The following is a 15761-nucleotide window of genomic DNA, read 5'->3' as shown; positions in this document are numbered from 1 at the left end:
GGCCTTATGCTGAATGTTTTAGCTGGTAACTATTAGCTGTAAGCTTTAGTCTACATTAAAACTGTCATAGGGTTACAAAGTCTATCACATGCTGCATTGAGTATTGAATGGAAATATAAACATATATCTCTTTTTATACTTATGAGGTCAAAATTGTTCCATTTTTGATTTTCTATTCTATTTCTATAACTTTTATTTAATGTCACAGTTTAATGAATTCTCTGTAATGCTGGCCTGAACCTCTAGGGGTTTGTGAAACCTTGGTAGGGACACTCTGCTGTAGAGAATGCGTTAACTTATTTTCACTTGTCAACATGTCAAGACTGAGACTTTTAGTAGTCAAGTTCAAGGTGAGACAGAGGTTTTCTGAAAAGGGTTTTAAAAGCACCAAAAGCTGGAACAGAAAATTCTCATAAGAAGCTAAGACTAGCTTCATGCTGACAGGTGGGTTTCCAACTGATGAATTTCATGTCTATTCAGGTTCAAATGTATACAGTAGATGCTCATCTGTGCCAAAAATGTGGTCTTCAAATCCTTAAAATGTGCAGAGGTGTGTTCTCTGTAGAGGATGTGTTAACTTATTTTGACTGTTAAACATATCATTTGACTAGGGTGCACATACGTGGATTTGATCTGTGTTGTATCTGTATTATTAATTCTCTTAGCCCCAGCTATGGTCGTCTTGCAAAGAATGATACCAGGGAAAAATCTGGTCATCCTAAATGACTGCCCCTTCTTTTAACTAAACTGAGTATTTTTTCCCATAGTTCAAAATGAATCATATGTTCTAAACCACACAACATGTAGTATAAGATCTCAATTAAGACCTGGATGCAGTTTGAGTGGATTGAGAGAAATGTTGAGTATGTATTTTTTTAAACAGTTTGAGAGACTATTGACTTCTAGTGTTTGTTAGCAACATTGGGCTTTTAAGATAAGATAAGATAAGATAGACTTTTATTATCCCACTGGGGGAAATTTACATTGTTACAGCGGAATACACAGTAAGCAGATAAAGAGCAGTAAGTAGACATGTGTAAACTGTACATTTGTATAGTTTCTTAATTCTATTTTTATTTTTTATATTTTTCTGCTAACAGACACCTTGTTTATTTATTTATTTCTATAGTATATCTTATATTTTGTATTTTGTATGATGCACATCTTTGTCTACTTACTGCTCTTTATCTGCTTACTGTGTATTCCGCTGTAACAATGTAAATTTCCCCCAGTGGGATAACAAAAGTCTAACTTATCTTTTAGCTCCTGTTCTAAATTAACTGCATTTGGGGTAAGTCATGAATCATGTCATTTGATTTTTTTGTCAAACTATTGCTTTAAAATTTAGAATGTGAAATTTATGTTTGATCATAATATTCTAACATCTGCTTTGCTTTTGGTTGTCAATAACTTGCAGGTAAAATGTTGCAGGCATGTATTTTGTACATGCTTTTAGAGGCAAGCAGCACAAAAGAAAAAGTGCTTTGTCTATCTAGAGAAAGTATCTTTGCTAGTCACAAATAGGTTAGAGAGAAATCTAGTCCTGAGCTCAGATGCTGCTAGAAACAAAAGCCCATGTTGATACCTAGGGAAATCATGGTGTACTTAATACTAGCATTTGGTACTAACATTCTCGGGCACATTAAAATATCAGCTGGAATTACATAGTGGAGCAGATCCACTGTGTTATGTGTTGCACAGACAGAACAAAATTGTCATTGCCTCACAATGAATTTGTTGGAAATACAATAGATGGATGTAGCAGTACAATACTGACTGTACAAGGAGACACAGGTAACAGCATATAATGACAATACTGAATAAATATGTGCAGATGTTGGTACCAAAATAAAATGTCTAATGTGGAGTGTCCAGGTGTGCAAGACACACGACAGTGGCTACAGAAAGTGCAATATGTACAGTAAGGTGTCCATATGCGCATTCAGATATTCAGATTCTCTCCTCTTCCCTCTTCTCTCTTCTCTTCTGGCCCCCCTGGGAAGAGCTGAAGAGCCTGATGGCTTGTGGGACAAAGGATCTCCTGAATCTGTCAGTTGAGCAGCTCTGTGACAGCAACCTGCCACTAAACAAGCTCCTCCTGTCCGTGATGATGGTGTGCAGTGGGTGGCCATCATCCTCCATAATGGAGAGCTGTTTGTGTAATGTCTTTCTCTTGGCTAACTTGATTACATAGTTCAGTTCCACACTGACCACTGACTTTTGCATGTGGCATGTCTCAGAGTTAGCTTTATGATGTTATCAGGACCGGTTCATGAGGAGCCTGGCCACTTCCTATTTCCCCCGTTATATCAGGACAGGACTGCAAAACAGCAGAGGGCGCCCACAAGTGAGTCCTCAATGAATGTGAGTAGATGGAGCTCAACAGCTAAAAACAAAGAGTTCAAATAGTTCATAATCACTAACCCAGAATGTTTCTTTAATTTTAGACAGTAGAAGGATGTATTCCACTAAAAAGCAAATAAATCTTGCCTATATATTTCCTTTTTGTCTACAGCAAATGGGCTTTGGGCAGCAGGACACTAGCATTACTACTACTCAGTGCTGATTGGTTGGAGAGCAGAGCAGCTCATTGGCTGTTCACGCTCACAGACGTCATGAAGCGTTGTTTTAATCTCCTGTAACTAGTTTAAACACTCTTAAAAATATAACAGCAGTTATATATTCAGTGTTCAGGAAATGACTGCATTCTTGTTTAAGCATTTATAAACTATGATTTTGCTCAAAGGCTCCATATTAACCCATTTATTTTGGACCCTGAGAACATTATGAAATGGTAATTCTCCTCTCTACAAGTTCTCTGATGTTATATGTTTGTATGCTAAGACTTACAAAGGCAGTATTACACCTTGGCCTATATGAGACAGTGCCTAAAATTCTTAGTTGTACAATCTGATAGAATATCAAGTAGAGCTTGCTGTGTTTAAAACATTGTGGCTGTTTGTGTTTTTTTTTTTCTGAAATCCCCTTAAGAAGCAAACACAAGGAGCTGCCAAAGTGGTGTGTGGTGGGAATTTAGAGCAGTTTCTGGAAACAAATGTATGCTGGATCACTCCAAAGCCACACGGCCAAATTCAGCACACGTAGTCACTTCACCTCCAGATGATTCAAAGCTGAGAAAAACAGCACAAACACATGTGCTTTCCAAACCAAACCAGGGTCAAATATTTCAGCATCCCACTGCTGAGGGCTTGGAGCTGGAAGGATGAGTTTGCAGACAGCCACAAGAGCAGTTTATGGAAAATTGATAGACAGATTGCGCTACTTTGCTTTTTTGTGCACATATTTGCTATTTGTATAATCCTTAGAGCCATGTATCAGTAGCAACTGCATTTAAAGAACCATCCATTGAAAGGTTTAAAGGGAACCAGAAGCGGTTCTTCTTTGTCATTGTGCAAGGAGCCATTTTGATGCCTTTTATTTATAAGCATGTACATTCTCAGAATGAAAATGTCACGCTTGGCTACTCCCACTCCTCCATGTGTTCCTGTTGTGTTTACTTCCCAGTCCTGTCCATGTGCTTTTGTTATGATTGTCTCCACCTGTGTTTCCACCTGTCCCTCATTTACCCTCATGTATTTAAGCCCTGTGTTTGCCCTTTGTTTGATATTTGGATGTATCGTATCGTTTGTCATATTGTCTATCTTGTTTGGGGTTCTGTGTTTGTTTACCATGTCTGCACCCTGATCTCTTCACGTGGGCTCTATGAACCTGGACTGTCATGACCAAGACCCTGGATTTGCCCTCAATAAAAGTCGCTTATTTCAGCACATGCGTCTGCCTCCTCACTCCGTGTTACAGAAAGATCAGCGAACAAAGGACACAGCGAGAAAGCGAGACTCCGGTATGTCATAGTTACGTTGGGACCAAACTCCAGCTGTTTCTAAGCAGCCCGAGTTAGATATGTCCCCTAGTACTGTTACGATTGGCCCCTCCCAGTCCTGTCCATGTGTTTGCATTTTGTTTTGGTCCAGCCCTCTTTTTTCATGACTCCACCCCTGATCGTTTCCACATGTCCCTCATGACCCTGTTGTATTTAAGCTCTGTGTTTGCTGGTCTTTGTCTGAATTGTTATCTGCTGTGTTGGATGTTCTGTTTGTACTTTTTGTTTGAATCTGATTTGTCATGTCTGCCCCCCGATCAATCCATGTTGGCTCTATGACCCTGGACTGTTTCGACTATGACCCTGGATTTGCCCATAATAAATCTCACTTATCTCCGCATATGCGTCCGCCTCCTCGCTCCCCGTTACAAGTACTTTGTGGTTAGTCTGATTTGAGTTCAAGCATTTTATTCTAGAATAAGAGCGTATCCAAAAGAGAAGAATAAAACCTAACAAACTTCACTTCCTATGTTGATAGATATTGGATGTTCTAAAAAGTTCTACCACATCCAAATGGTGCTCTGTAGGATTCAGAGCTGGTGACTGGGAAGGCCACTGAAGTCCACTGAACTGTCATGTTAATGAAACCAGTTTGAGAAGACTTGTGGCAATGTGCATTATCATGCTAGAAGGAGCCATTAGAAGATGGATGAATTATGGTCATTAAGAGATACACATGGTCAGCAAACTGTGGCATTCAATCTATGCTCTAGTTTTCTTAAGGGTCCTGTTCCCAAGACCACCAGCAGCCTGAAATATTCGTACAAGGCAGGCTGCGTCCATGGATTCATGTCATTTACATCAAATTCTGACCTAGCCATCTGGAAGTTGGAGCCAAAACTGAGATTTATCAGACCAGGTGCCCACACAAGGAAAGCCTGTGGCCATTGCCTCAAATTCCTGTTTTTGGCTCAAGTCAAAGTTTATTTATATAGTACTACATCCAGGTCCAAGACCCACGAGCAAGCCAATGGCAACAGGGGCGAGGAAAAACTCCCTGCTGTTGTTGTTGTTTCTTTGTCTTCTTGCTTGTTTTGCACTATACAGTGTGAACTCTAGAGTCTGTTGAGCATGAAAATCCCGGAAGATCAGCAGTTTCTGAAGTCCTCAAATGTACCTGTTTGATGTGAACATTAACTGAAACTCTCGTGTCTGCATGATTTTAAGTATGCTCTGTTGCCATATGATTGGCTGAGTGCATAGTTGCATGGCTGGGCAGATGTCCAGGTATTTCTAATAAAGTGAATTTAATAAAGATCAAAGAGAAACACATAGACCAAAATGTTTTTATTTAAGAACTGATTTCTCTAGATTACATAATACTATTAAATAATGCATGTAATATTCACTGTCCATGAGTCAACAAAGAACCTGTTCTTTCACTATTGTCACCACTGTCCACACCCATAATAACTTCCACGACTACTTTTAGAACAGTAGACTCCATTTGAACACAGGCAACTCTCCAGCATGAGTCCAGACTCATGAAACTATAAATACATACACAGAACTGTTACTGATTTACCAGCTCAGTAGTCAAATATCATATCATAAAAATATGAAGCATCACAAAGATTTTCTGAACTGCTAGGTAGCTGTTGTTTCATTTCATACACACTATAGGAGCTCAGCAGTTGAAGATGGAGTTGACTCTCTCGATGCGAATGACTTTCCGTGCACTGTAGCTGTACTCAAACTGTGTTTGATCATGGTAGAAGTACAAATAACCTGTTTGATATGAAACAGAGAGAGAACATAATCCTTTCAGTTTGACATTTTAATATTCATATTCTAACATCATGTATACAGAATAGTAAATTTCATGTAAGACACAAGTTCATTTATTTGCAACTTTAACACTAACCCCTTACATGGCCAGGGTCCGCTGAAAGCCCCAGAATTTGACCACATACTTCTATAACCTAGGTATAGCTTAACCTCTTTTTGCTTTAGTCTATGTAGTTACTGAATAATAAGCCTTAGTATGTAATAAGCCTGGGATTTCAAGCGGTTAACTAACATAAGCAATGCTACAAATGAGCTCCAGCACTACTGTACCCTTATTTAAGGCTTACCGTAGTGATAGGCAACAGCATCCACCTCATCTCCTATTCCAGGAAAGTCATCCTCAATAGATCTCGGATATCCAGTATCCATGGCGCCTTTCTGTTCATCATAACTGTGGATAAGATAACTCAGTGAGCTCCACTCTTTTTATACAAACCATCCACTGTATTATCTACTGTTTTAATTGATAACAACATCTACATACCTCCAGTAGTCCTCGTCTGTGAAGAGCAGAGTCTTGCCTGTGTCCCGGATGTACACTGCAGCGTCGATTTTGCGGATGGATTTTGGAAGACCCAGCTTGTGGATGTATTTTGGGTAGCCATCCACCAGAGTGTAACCATTAAGTGCCCACATTTTGATACCTGGTAAAATGTAATAATGATAGTCATGTAAAACATATCTCAAAAACATCAAATTTAATAATGCAATCTTCATCATTATTATCATCAGCATTATACTTATTGTCATATTCTGGTGATGTACAGTATCTCCAAATAAACACGTACCACTGAATATGATGACAACGTCTTTCTCTGGGTTCTCATAAGCTGCATCTACTTTCTTTGGGATTTGTGGCCAGGTGGTTTTGATGGGGGTTTGCTCGGGCTCAACCATCTGTGGATGCAAACGCCAGTAAAAGCTGCCAAATGGAGAACAAAAGCATGTTGAAATTTATTCATGAGAAAAAAAAAATGTTAATGCTGCAATGCAGTCATTAGTCAGAGTGAGTCAGAATGACCTTAATTTATTTTCTTAAGACATGAAACACTTGCCAAAAGCTCCATTTGGCACTCAGTCAACCCTTCAAACATTAAGAGACCATGTTTTTTGTTTACATATTCTTAACGGTCCATGTTTGTCCCTTCCTCTCTCAATGGCCACCTAACATGGCAATTTTATATTTGTCACTGAATAATTGCTAGTGGTTAAAGTAAACCTTTAGATCAGTAACTGCATAAAACCGTTTTAAGGTCTGATATGATGTCAGTTTGATTGTTTTGAACAAACCACACCTGTCTTTGAAAATGATCGTCTCTCCACGGAGTTCTGTCAAGGCATCGAAGGTCAACTTGGGGTCACATTTGTTTGGAGCCACAGGTTTAGGTTTGACTTTCTTGTGGTCAGGGTTAGGGCCTGTGATTCAACCAAAAACACAAATGGTAGCATTTGGGGTGATGCAGAACCACAAACACACACTCTGAAAAATGAAAGGTGCCAAAAAGGGTTCTCTGGCATGATGCAGCTCACCAAAGAACATTTTAATGGGTGGTTCTTCATAGAACCATGATTGTAAGTGGTTCTTCACAAGTTTACCTGTGTTTTTAAGACATATTGTCAAAGCCCAAAATTAGGAACCTTTCATTTTGAACAGTCTGTGAAGACTGCACAATATATTTGCCCATTTGTTGGATGTTTCATGTATTTACCATAGAGGGATTGAATGCCTTTGATGTCATCATCAGACAGAGGGAAACCGCCAGCATATGCGTAGATTGGGTACATCAGGGCTCCAGGGTTAGATGAATGAGCCATACCGAGGGCATGACCAAACTCATGGGCTGCCACCAAGAACAGGTTGTATTCTGTAAGGGAAGAACCGAGAGAAACACATTTAAAAAGCTCACATTTTATTATTGAAGTCCATTTATGACATTTGTATAGTTTTACGTTTTGTTACTGTGCCTTTAATACAGCCTCTAATCTGATTGGCTGTACTTTGCCTCATTCAAAAATCAGCCTGGGCTGATACTGTACATTTAACTTGAGTATGAAGGGGCGGGGCTAATGTCTTAGTTTTTGTGGCTTCACAGAAACAATGAATTCAAAATGGGCTAGTACACATGAAAATTAGTATAAAACTAATTGGTATAAAACTTCAAGTGGAACTTTTTCACAACTAACAACTATTGCAATTTTGACAATCAACTATTTGTAACAGTTGTATGACAGTATGGTACCATGTGAGTCTTTTGTCCATGTTTCATCATCATCAAAGTGTGTGTCTCCTCCTATGCCATTTCCTGGTGGGTAAGCGTGAGCAAGGAGCCCCTCAGGACCATCAAATGGGTTGAAGTCACCATGTTCTGACCACAGTGAAGCAAAAAAGAGAAAGGATAAAAGGATGGTGAGCAATGTAGGTAGACTTGAAAGTGTTAAAACATACATAACACAGTACACAATTAACTGTTCACAGCCTGTAACCGTTTGCGTAGATCTGTTTGTGTTGGTTTATTGTAGTTGGTCATGACTTTACTGAACCAGAAAGGCAGAAAAAAAAGCATTTGAATTTAGCTGTTTAACATTTTAGAAAACTTGAATTATAAAAAAAGAGGAATTTCTGAACATGGAAATATAAGTGCTTTGAATGTCAAAGAGGTTCCTTCAAAACTAACACACCTATGTGACTTTCAACTGCTGTGAATAAGATGGTGATTAAATTGCATTTTTTGACACTCTCAGAAATAAGTGTATGAATCTGTCACTGGGGCAGTAGCCCTCTTGTCACTGGGGTGGTACCCTCAAGGGTACATCTCAGTACCTTTAGTCAGGGAACATTATTGTACCAAAATCCACTGACTTGGATTGCTTACACACACCCTGTCTTGTCTCCAGGCTTTTATTTCATTGTTCTGTTTTAAAATATTCGGTCATGGAAAGGTACAAATATGTACTTTTCACCTAGAAGAAACTTACTTAGTGTACAAATTGGACCTTGAAACCTCTGTGGTACCTTTGAGGGAAGAGTTACATTGTTTGTATCATGACGACTGAAAATGTACCTGCACAGAACCTTTATTTCTAACAGTGTAGAATACAGTGGCTTTAAAAATTCTAATAGATACATCTATTATAGTTTCTAATAGATACATTATTTAACCTCTTAATGTTAACCTTGAGATAAATTTAAAATTATTTTGTTAATATAGAAAGAACATTTTATTTACTATAACTTCAGAGTTTATTTGAGTGTTAACACTTTTTATAGTGTGGAAGACAATGTGTAAAAGCTTTCAAGCTCTTTTGTGTCTGTAGTGATGATACCTTTTTTTCCAAAGCTGATCATGATGTCAGCATTTCCTTCATGTAGCTTCTTAAACTTCAGAGGAGTCACATCACTCCAGACTTTCAGGGCGTTGTGCACGGCTCGATCCACATCATCTTCGTCCAGGTCAGGAGTGTAGTTTGTTATCCTGGGTGAAAGAGGATAGTTAGAATGAAAACAACAACAAACAAGCACAAAAATGATCAAGAATGAAAAAATAGGATTCAAGAATGTAAAAAGGAGAGGTATGAATAAACCTGAATGTGACGAGAGTGTGGTCCCATTTGAGGTCTTTGGGGAAGTGATTGTACTCGGCTACATCTGGCACGCCACATCTGGCCATCTTCATTAGATCCAGTGTGTTGTCGTCAAGCCTGCCTGTAACCTCCAGCTTGAAGAATGACTGCATCTCACGGATCTTGTCATGCATGATATCTGATGATTGGCCTCGTCCCAGGAGACCAGGTTGTAAGCCATAGTACTGCCGAAGATATCGCTAACAAAAGGAAAAACAAAATACAACAAAAAGCTGTCATTTTCTGAAAGCAGAAAAGTGAAAAATTAAAGCAGCACCTATTAAATGTAAAGCTTCTATACACTACCAGCCAAACATGTCGATGTTTCATCATCTTAAAGACATTTTGACGTAAAGTCTCATGCTTAAATGCTAATTCAATACGTTTTAAGCACAAATAGTTGTTAATGTCTATGTATCTATTTCACAAAGAACAAAAATTAAATTTAAATTTAAAAATGCCCCCAAAATTAATTACAGCAAAAAACAATGTCTACGAATTTGCGTATGTTCTTTGGTTCTTATGGAAAAGCACCTCAGGTGGCTCCTCATGGAGTCACTTGAGAGAACACCAAGAGTACCAAGATATCAGGGCCAATATTTCAAAAAAATCTAAAAATTATTTAAAAAATACAAGTAGAAAAACAATTATTTTTAGAAATAAAAGGATGTTTTTGGGCTCTGCAGAACTCAATGTGTTATTTTATAGCTTTGATATATACACTATTAATTAAAATGTGGAAAATAACAAATGAAAAAATCTTTCAAATCTTTCAACTGTTATTATTTTTTTATTTCTTTATTCAATTCAAATTAAAAACAAGGAAAAGAAGGATTCAATACATAGTGAAATTTTAGGTTAAATAGACAAAATCACTATTTTACATTTAAAATGAATTTTTGCCCTGTTCCAGTCTTTACAGTATTTAAGGGTCCAGGTTACAGGTTCAGTGTCCCAATACTGAACTGCCATTTTTCTAAACTCATCAGCATATTCATCCAAATAAAATTCAATATATTGGTCAATATATGTGACATATATAAATAAAATGATTTGTAATATTTTGTATTTATTAATAGAAATTGATACTATTGAAAAAGTACAATAAAACTTCTCATCTCATGTTTGAAACAGAGAAACACCGGAGAGATTTTCTATCTTTTCCAAATTCAACTCAACATCAACCCAAATAAAAATATAATTTTGTTATCTACAGTTTTGGCGTGCCAGTTCAATGTTTAACATGTTTTGTTGATTTTCTAAATGAAAATGTTTTTTCTACAAATTTTAGTACACAATGCCGATTTATTTGCTGAGTTTAACATATTGGGAAAAATAAAACATAAAAAACGCTGTGCTGTAACCTTTGCACAGGCCATGTAAAAGTATAAAATAAAATAAATAAAAATAAAATAAAAAGTATTTGTGCGTTGAAGGGTGCAGACGTGTTCATTTATTTTCACTTTGAAAATCTTCAAAAACGTTATTTGTCCAGGGACACCCAGACGTTTGCATAAGACTGTAATTGATTTATTCCAAAATAGAAATAAAATTAGTTAAAAAATGATTATTACTGAAAATGAAAAAAATGTGATTTTCAATATAATTGAATATATCACTGTTGGATCAAAACCTCGTATCTCTGAAATCATAACTTTACAGAAGGAGGAAAAAACACACTTTAATTTAAATGTAAATCAATGGAACCAGACTTTCTTCTGAGTAATTTCAGGTCATTTCTTCTGGTCCATTCATCATGAAATTTACAAACAATATAATGGACAGTGGGCATTTTCAAATTATGTCAAAAACTGAAAAATGAAAAAAAAAAAAAAACACTAACTATATTCATATTTTGTCAGAGCAGGTCAAAGCATCTCATACTTCTGAAAGAAATTTGTAAAATAAACCAAACCTGCTGTGTTTTAGCTCTGATAACTTGGTATAGCTCACTACAAGAACAAGAAAAAGTTGAAAGTCCTTCTCTTACCTCTGCTAACAGCCACTTTTCTGACCCAGCTGCAGGAAGAGGCTTTGCTAAAGAATGTGCCACAGTCACTAGTAGCACTACTAAAGCTGTGAGCTCCAAGCTGAACATCGTTGCTCTGGGAATTGTGGAGACTGAAGCAAAGGGGGCTTTATATTGCCCACCTCTGAGGACATTAACATGCTATGATTCATGGTAAAGTACCCTGACCACTTCCTCCCTTTCCACAGCCAGAGAAATGCAAACAAAAGCACCACTGTGGGTAAAAACCTGCTTCGAAAACAATTTTACTGTGCAATTTCATCGGTTCACAGGTTTTTCCTGCCTGTGTTTTTCTTGTTTATTGCCAGAAAAGATGAGTCATATTGGTAAAGATAGCTGATTTTGAATTGAGAACAGACAGATACCGTAAAAACTTGGGCCTTTATCCGTTCATCACCAATGCACACATATCCAAGGAACTGTAAGACTTCCGAGCACACGTTCTGTCAGCACTCTCCTGACTGATCATGATGCCATGCTTATGTCTATTAATACCTTTTCCAGACGCTCATGACTGTGATACACTGCCATGCTGCTGTGAGTAAGAGCTGCTGTGTGATCTCTAAACCAGGTCAAGTTAGAACAGAGAAACAGCAGAGAAACAAAGTGCCTTTTACAAGTAAAAGTGTCAGAAAGGCTTATAATCAATTAAAGAAATGCTGTGGAATAATCACTTTTAGTCACCCAAAGTACCTTTCAACGAGTGGCTCTTTAAAGAACAATTTTCTGTAAATGAGATGTGCCATAACCTTTAGAGCTTAAAAAAATGTAAAGGTTCTGTAGGGTGGACATTTAGAGTTATGCATTTGGTATTCGCTCTTATGCAGCATTTATAAGGACATTTTTGTATTTCATCTATACACCTCTTGAAATACACGCATTGATTACAATGAGAATGATGCATTGATGGACAGCAGACACCTGCATAGGCATGAGCCAATAGAATACAGTCTGAAACAGGGCTTCAGGCAGTCATGAGAAACCAATCACTGCTGTCAACTCATATTTGGCCGGAGTGGGACTTGTTTTCGAACCGGCAGTTATATGATGCAGATCAGCCCACGTTAAACTCTACTGTATTTCTACTGCTATACACCTACACACAGCATTGCCTTTGTACAGCATAACGTTTTCTAAGATCTGTGTGTTTTTTGTCTTCTTCTTTTCTTATGCTTATTTATTATATATTTGCTATGCTGAGATAACCAAAGTGGCTATAGTGATAAAATGAAAACTGACAAAAGCTTTTGTCTTAAGTGTGAAATAATCATGGCAGTAAGTGTGCTACAGACTAATGCTAATGTTAGATAAGTAACCAAATTTAAAGTCCTGTCAATATTTCTCAATGCCCACATGCTTGGATATGTCCTGTTCCACCTTAACTAGCTTTTTCATTCCTGTTTTCACCAAGTCACCTTGGTTTTCTGTAGTGCTTGCCATCTTCACTTGATTCAGGTGTAAAATTTGTGAAAACAGTAATAAGCTTTGTAGTGAATAAATTCTGTCTGTTGTGTTGCGAGAGATTTTTTTATGCTAATCTCTTAAAGCTGATGACAGTTTCTTATTGGAATTTCTCTTCCACCTAAAATAGTGCTGCATTTATAAGCTAGCATCCATGCAGGCATCTGAATGTAACTGCTACATAATTTAACATGGAACAGGAAATAATAATTAGATGCTTAATTCTAACTTGATCTGATTTCAATCCACTATGCAAGTTAAAATCAGCAAACCGGGACCGAGGTGGGAGCCACTGGATTAACCCTTAATTTATTAAAAATATACATTTGGAGGTATATTTATAGTTTGGGCATTTTTGTGCTTATTTGCATAAGTTTATACTCAAAATCCTACCAATTCTCCTGATTTCTCACTCCAGCATTGTTTAGAGCTGTACAATCCAGATATAGTGGGATAGCAAATGGTTTGATTAATAATCTGTCCTGCTTCTTTTTATGAAAAAGAGTAGCATCTGCCAGCAGATTTCGCTTTTGAGCTTTTATGTTGGAATAATTTCCTGCTTATATCAGTCTACACCCACAAACATGGCACCACCAAACCAGATGTCTTGTCAATGAAGTCCAAAATCCAAAATGTCTTATCAACAAAGTCTGATAGTTTAATCATGGTACAAATGTTGTCAAACATGTGTATATATATATATATATATATAAATAAATTAGGAGTCTTGCCCAAGTACTCTTACTGGTATAGTGTGGTGTGTGTTTAGAGTAAATTAGAATAATATGTAAATATTTGCATGAATAACATTTCTAGAGCTACCTTGAGAATTTCAGCACTAATCAGCACTCAAACCTGTCAGGTGCTTAAAAGGCCTTCATTCTGCATTTTTCTTGTTTTTATTTTTCCACCCTGAGATCTGCTTTTGATGTTTATGTATGTATTGAAAACAGCAATAATTTAATTTTAGGTTGCCTTTTTTCAACCACTCTTTATCATTTAGAATTAAACAGGCTGTTTTTGTTACTGTATCTTTCAAACTGACACAAGAAAATGATCTCGACTCTGATTGGCTGCCCTGCTTTGTGCCACGTTCAAAAAGCAGTCTATGCTGAAACACTCCTTATAACTTCAATGTGAATTGGCAGTGCTAAACTGCTGTAGGCTGAATAGATGGATATATTTATGTGTGTTACATGTACATCAATTCAAAATGGGCTGTCTGCAGCTTAGTTTCCTTAAATAGACTGCATGGACTCAGGAGTGAATGGTACATGTAGGATCTTTAACAATACTTACATGTAACATTAAGTTCTTTTATTTAAAAAAGTATGACTTACGCACATATTAAAATGGTTGCACATGTCCAGGGTATGGTAGCAGAGGCATCAAACTTTGGAAGACGGTGCTGTCCAAACATGTAACGTGCTGAATATATATGCTGTTTATACGAGTATTTGCCTGATCTTTCAACTCTCCATTTGTTATCAGCGGCGGAGGAGGACAAGGCTCTTCTAAGGGACTTTTGGTGGTGCAGTAAAACATAAAACATGCACATATGCTGTTTTCATGTGGTGAAGCCTGGGATCGATTAAGAAGACAAAGAAGCCTTGTGAGGGCCAAAGTTCGAGGAAGCGTTAAACTAAAAGTAGAATTTTGCAATTTTGTCGGTCCATATTGGGCAGCATTAGCAATCCAAGTGTTAACCTCTTAAACTATCAGGACTTGTCAGTGGATGCAGACATCAATTCCTCACTTTTATAACCGCATACATCACATAGTCATTTTGTAGAGATATTTGGGTAGTTTTGGTAGTTTTGTAGTGTTTTATACTGAGTGGTTTATAGTAGTGGACAAGTACACTGGATAATGATGCTGAATAATAAGCATGGAGTAAAGGAGTTGCCCAAGAACAGACAAACATCTTCAGTAAAGCATATAAGTACAAGTCCTGTCAACAGGGCATGTTAAATGCTATTAGAATGGAATTCCTGGATGTAAACTATCACTTTGCAACAACCTGAAATTTAGAAAGTATTCACTTTGTACTGTTAGCACTGAATATAGCATCACTGCCCAGATCAAACATGTCCAAATTCCTTTTGCTTTGAGATATGCTAAAATACACATGGTTGTTTTCAGAATTAGAGGTTTTACAGTAAAGCGCACTCAGGATCCAGAACTGTGGTCAATCATGAACTACACTCATTTTCTGCTGATGTGAGTCAACTTTTTTTGGACTGACATCCCAAATCTGCTGAGCAGTCGTGAGTCATAAAAAATGAGGTTTGAGGGGATTTTGAGAACAGCTTAAATGGATCCATATTACACACATTCACAGAGATGACGCTAATGAGGGGATCGTTGCATAAATGGAGGAGAAACAATCAGGATAAAAGAGGAATATCCTTCTTCTCACTGGTTAGTTAAATAATAGTATCAGGCCAACTTGTATCATGGACTGAAGATACATAGCTGAAAGAAACAAGCAGACCTAGAATCCAGTAATAAAACTCCCAGAAAGTTTTAAAATGCATGTAAATGCATATATAAAGTGCACAAGTAAATATTCTGCTGATATTTTTTTTTCTCTCCTGCTCAGATCAAAATTTTATTGCTCAAATGTCGCTCTTTGGCTCAAGACACTTAATAGTGTTTTTTTTCTCAGGAGAATTCCTTAGAAACAATAGCATTAGTCAAAAAGGAGATGAGCTAGTTCTGGCATAGACAAAAAAACGCTAATAATTAATAATTAATTTTTTCTAAAAAACTAAAACCATGTCATCTCTCTGAAGAATCAGACCAGCCTGCATGGGCTACAACAACAGAAGATCATGCCAGGTTCCACTTTTGTCAGTCAAGAACTGAAAGAGGAGGCTGCATTGGGCATAGGCTCACCAAAACTGGACGGTTGAAGCCTAGCCTGGTCTTGTGTATCTCGATTTCTGCTGAGGTACAAAG

General features: G+C 37.3%; 1 protein-coding gene across 1 annotated transcript; it reads right to left on the bottom strand.

Annotated features, from left to right (window-relative positions):
- Positions 1 to 5173: 5173 nt before the first annotated feature.
- Positions 5174 to 11408, bottom strand: mmp13b (matrix metallopeptidase 13b). Its single transcript, XM_017725386.2, has 10 exons — positions 11301 to 11408; positions 9272 to 9510; positions 9014 to 9162; positions 7930 to 8055; positions 7399 to 7554; positions 6985 to 7105; positions 6478 to 6611; positions 6174 to 6333; positions 5977 to 6080; positions 5174 to 5629 (listed from the first exon to the last, which is right to left on the bottom strand). Exons 1-10 carry the CDS (start codon positions 11406 to 11408, stop codon positions 5529 to 5531), a joined length of 1398 nt encoding a protein of 465 aa, XP_017580875.1. The 3' UTR covers positions 5174 to 5528.
- Between the last annotated feature and the right edge of the window lie 4353 nt (positions 11409 to 15761).

This window comes from Pygocentrus nattereri, chromosome 17, assembly GCF_015220715.1.
Source record: "Pygocentrus nattereri isolate fPygNat1 chromosome 17, fPygNat1.pri, whole genome shotgun sequence".
NCBI lineage: Eukaryota > Metazoa > Chordata > Actinopteri > Characiformes > Serrasalmidae > Pygocentrus > Pygocentrus nattereri.
This window is presented reverse-complemented; position numbering and strand designations above follow the sequence as displayed.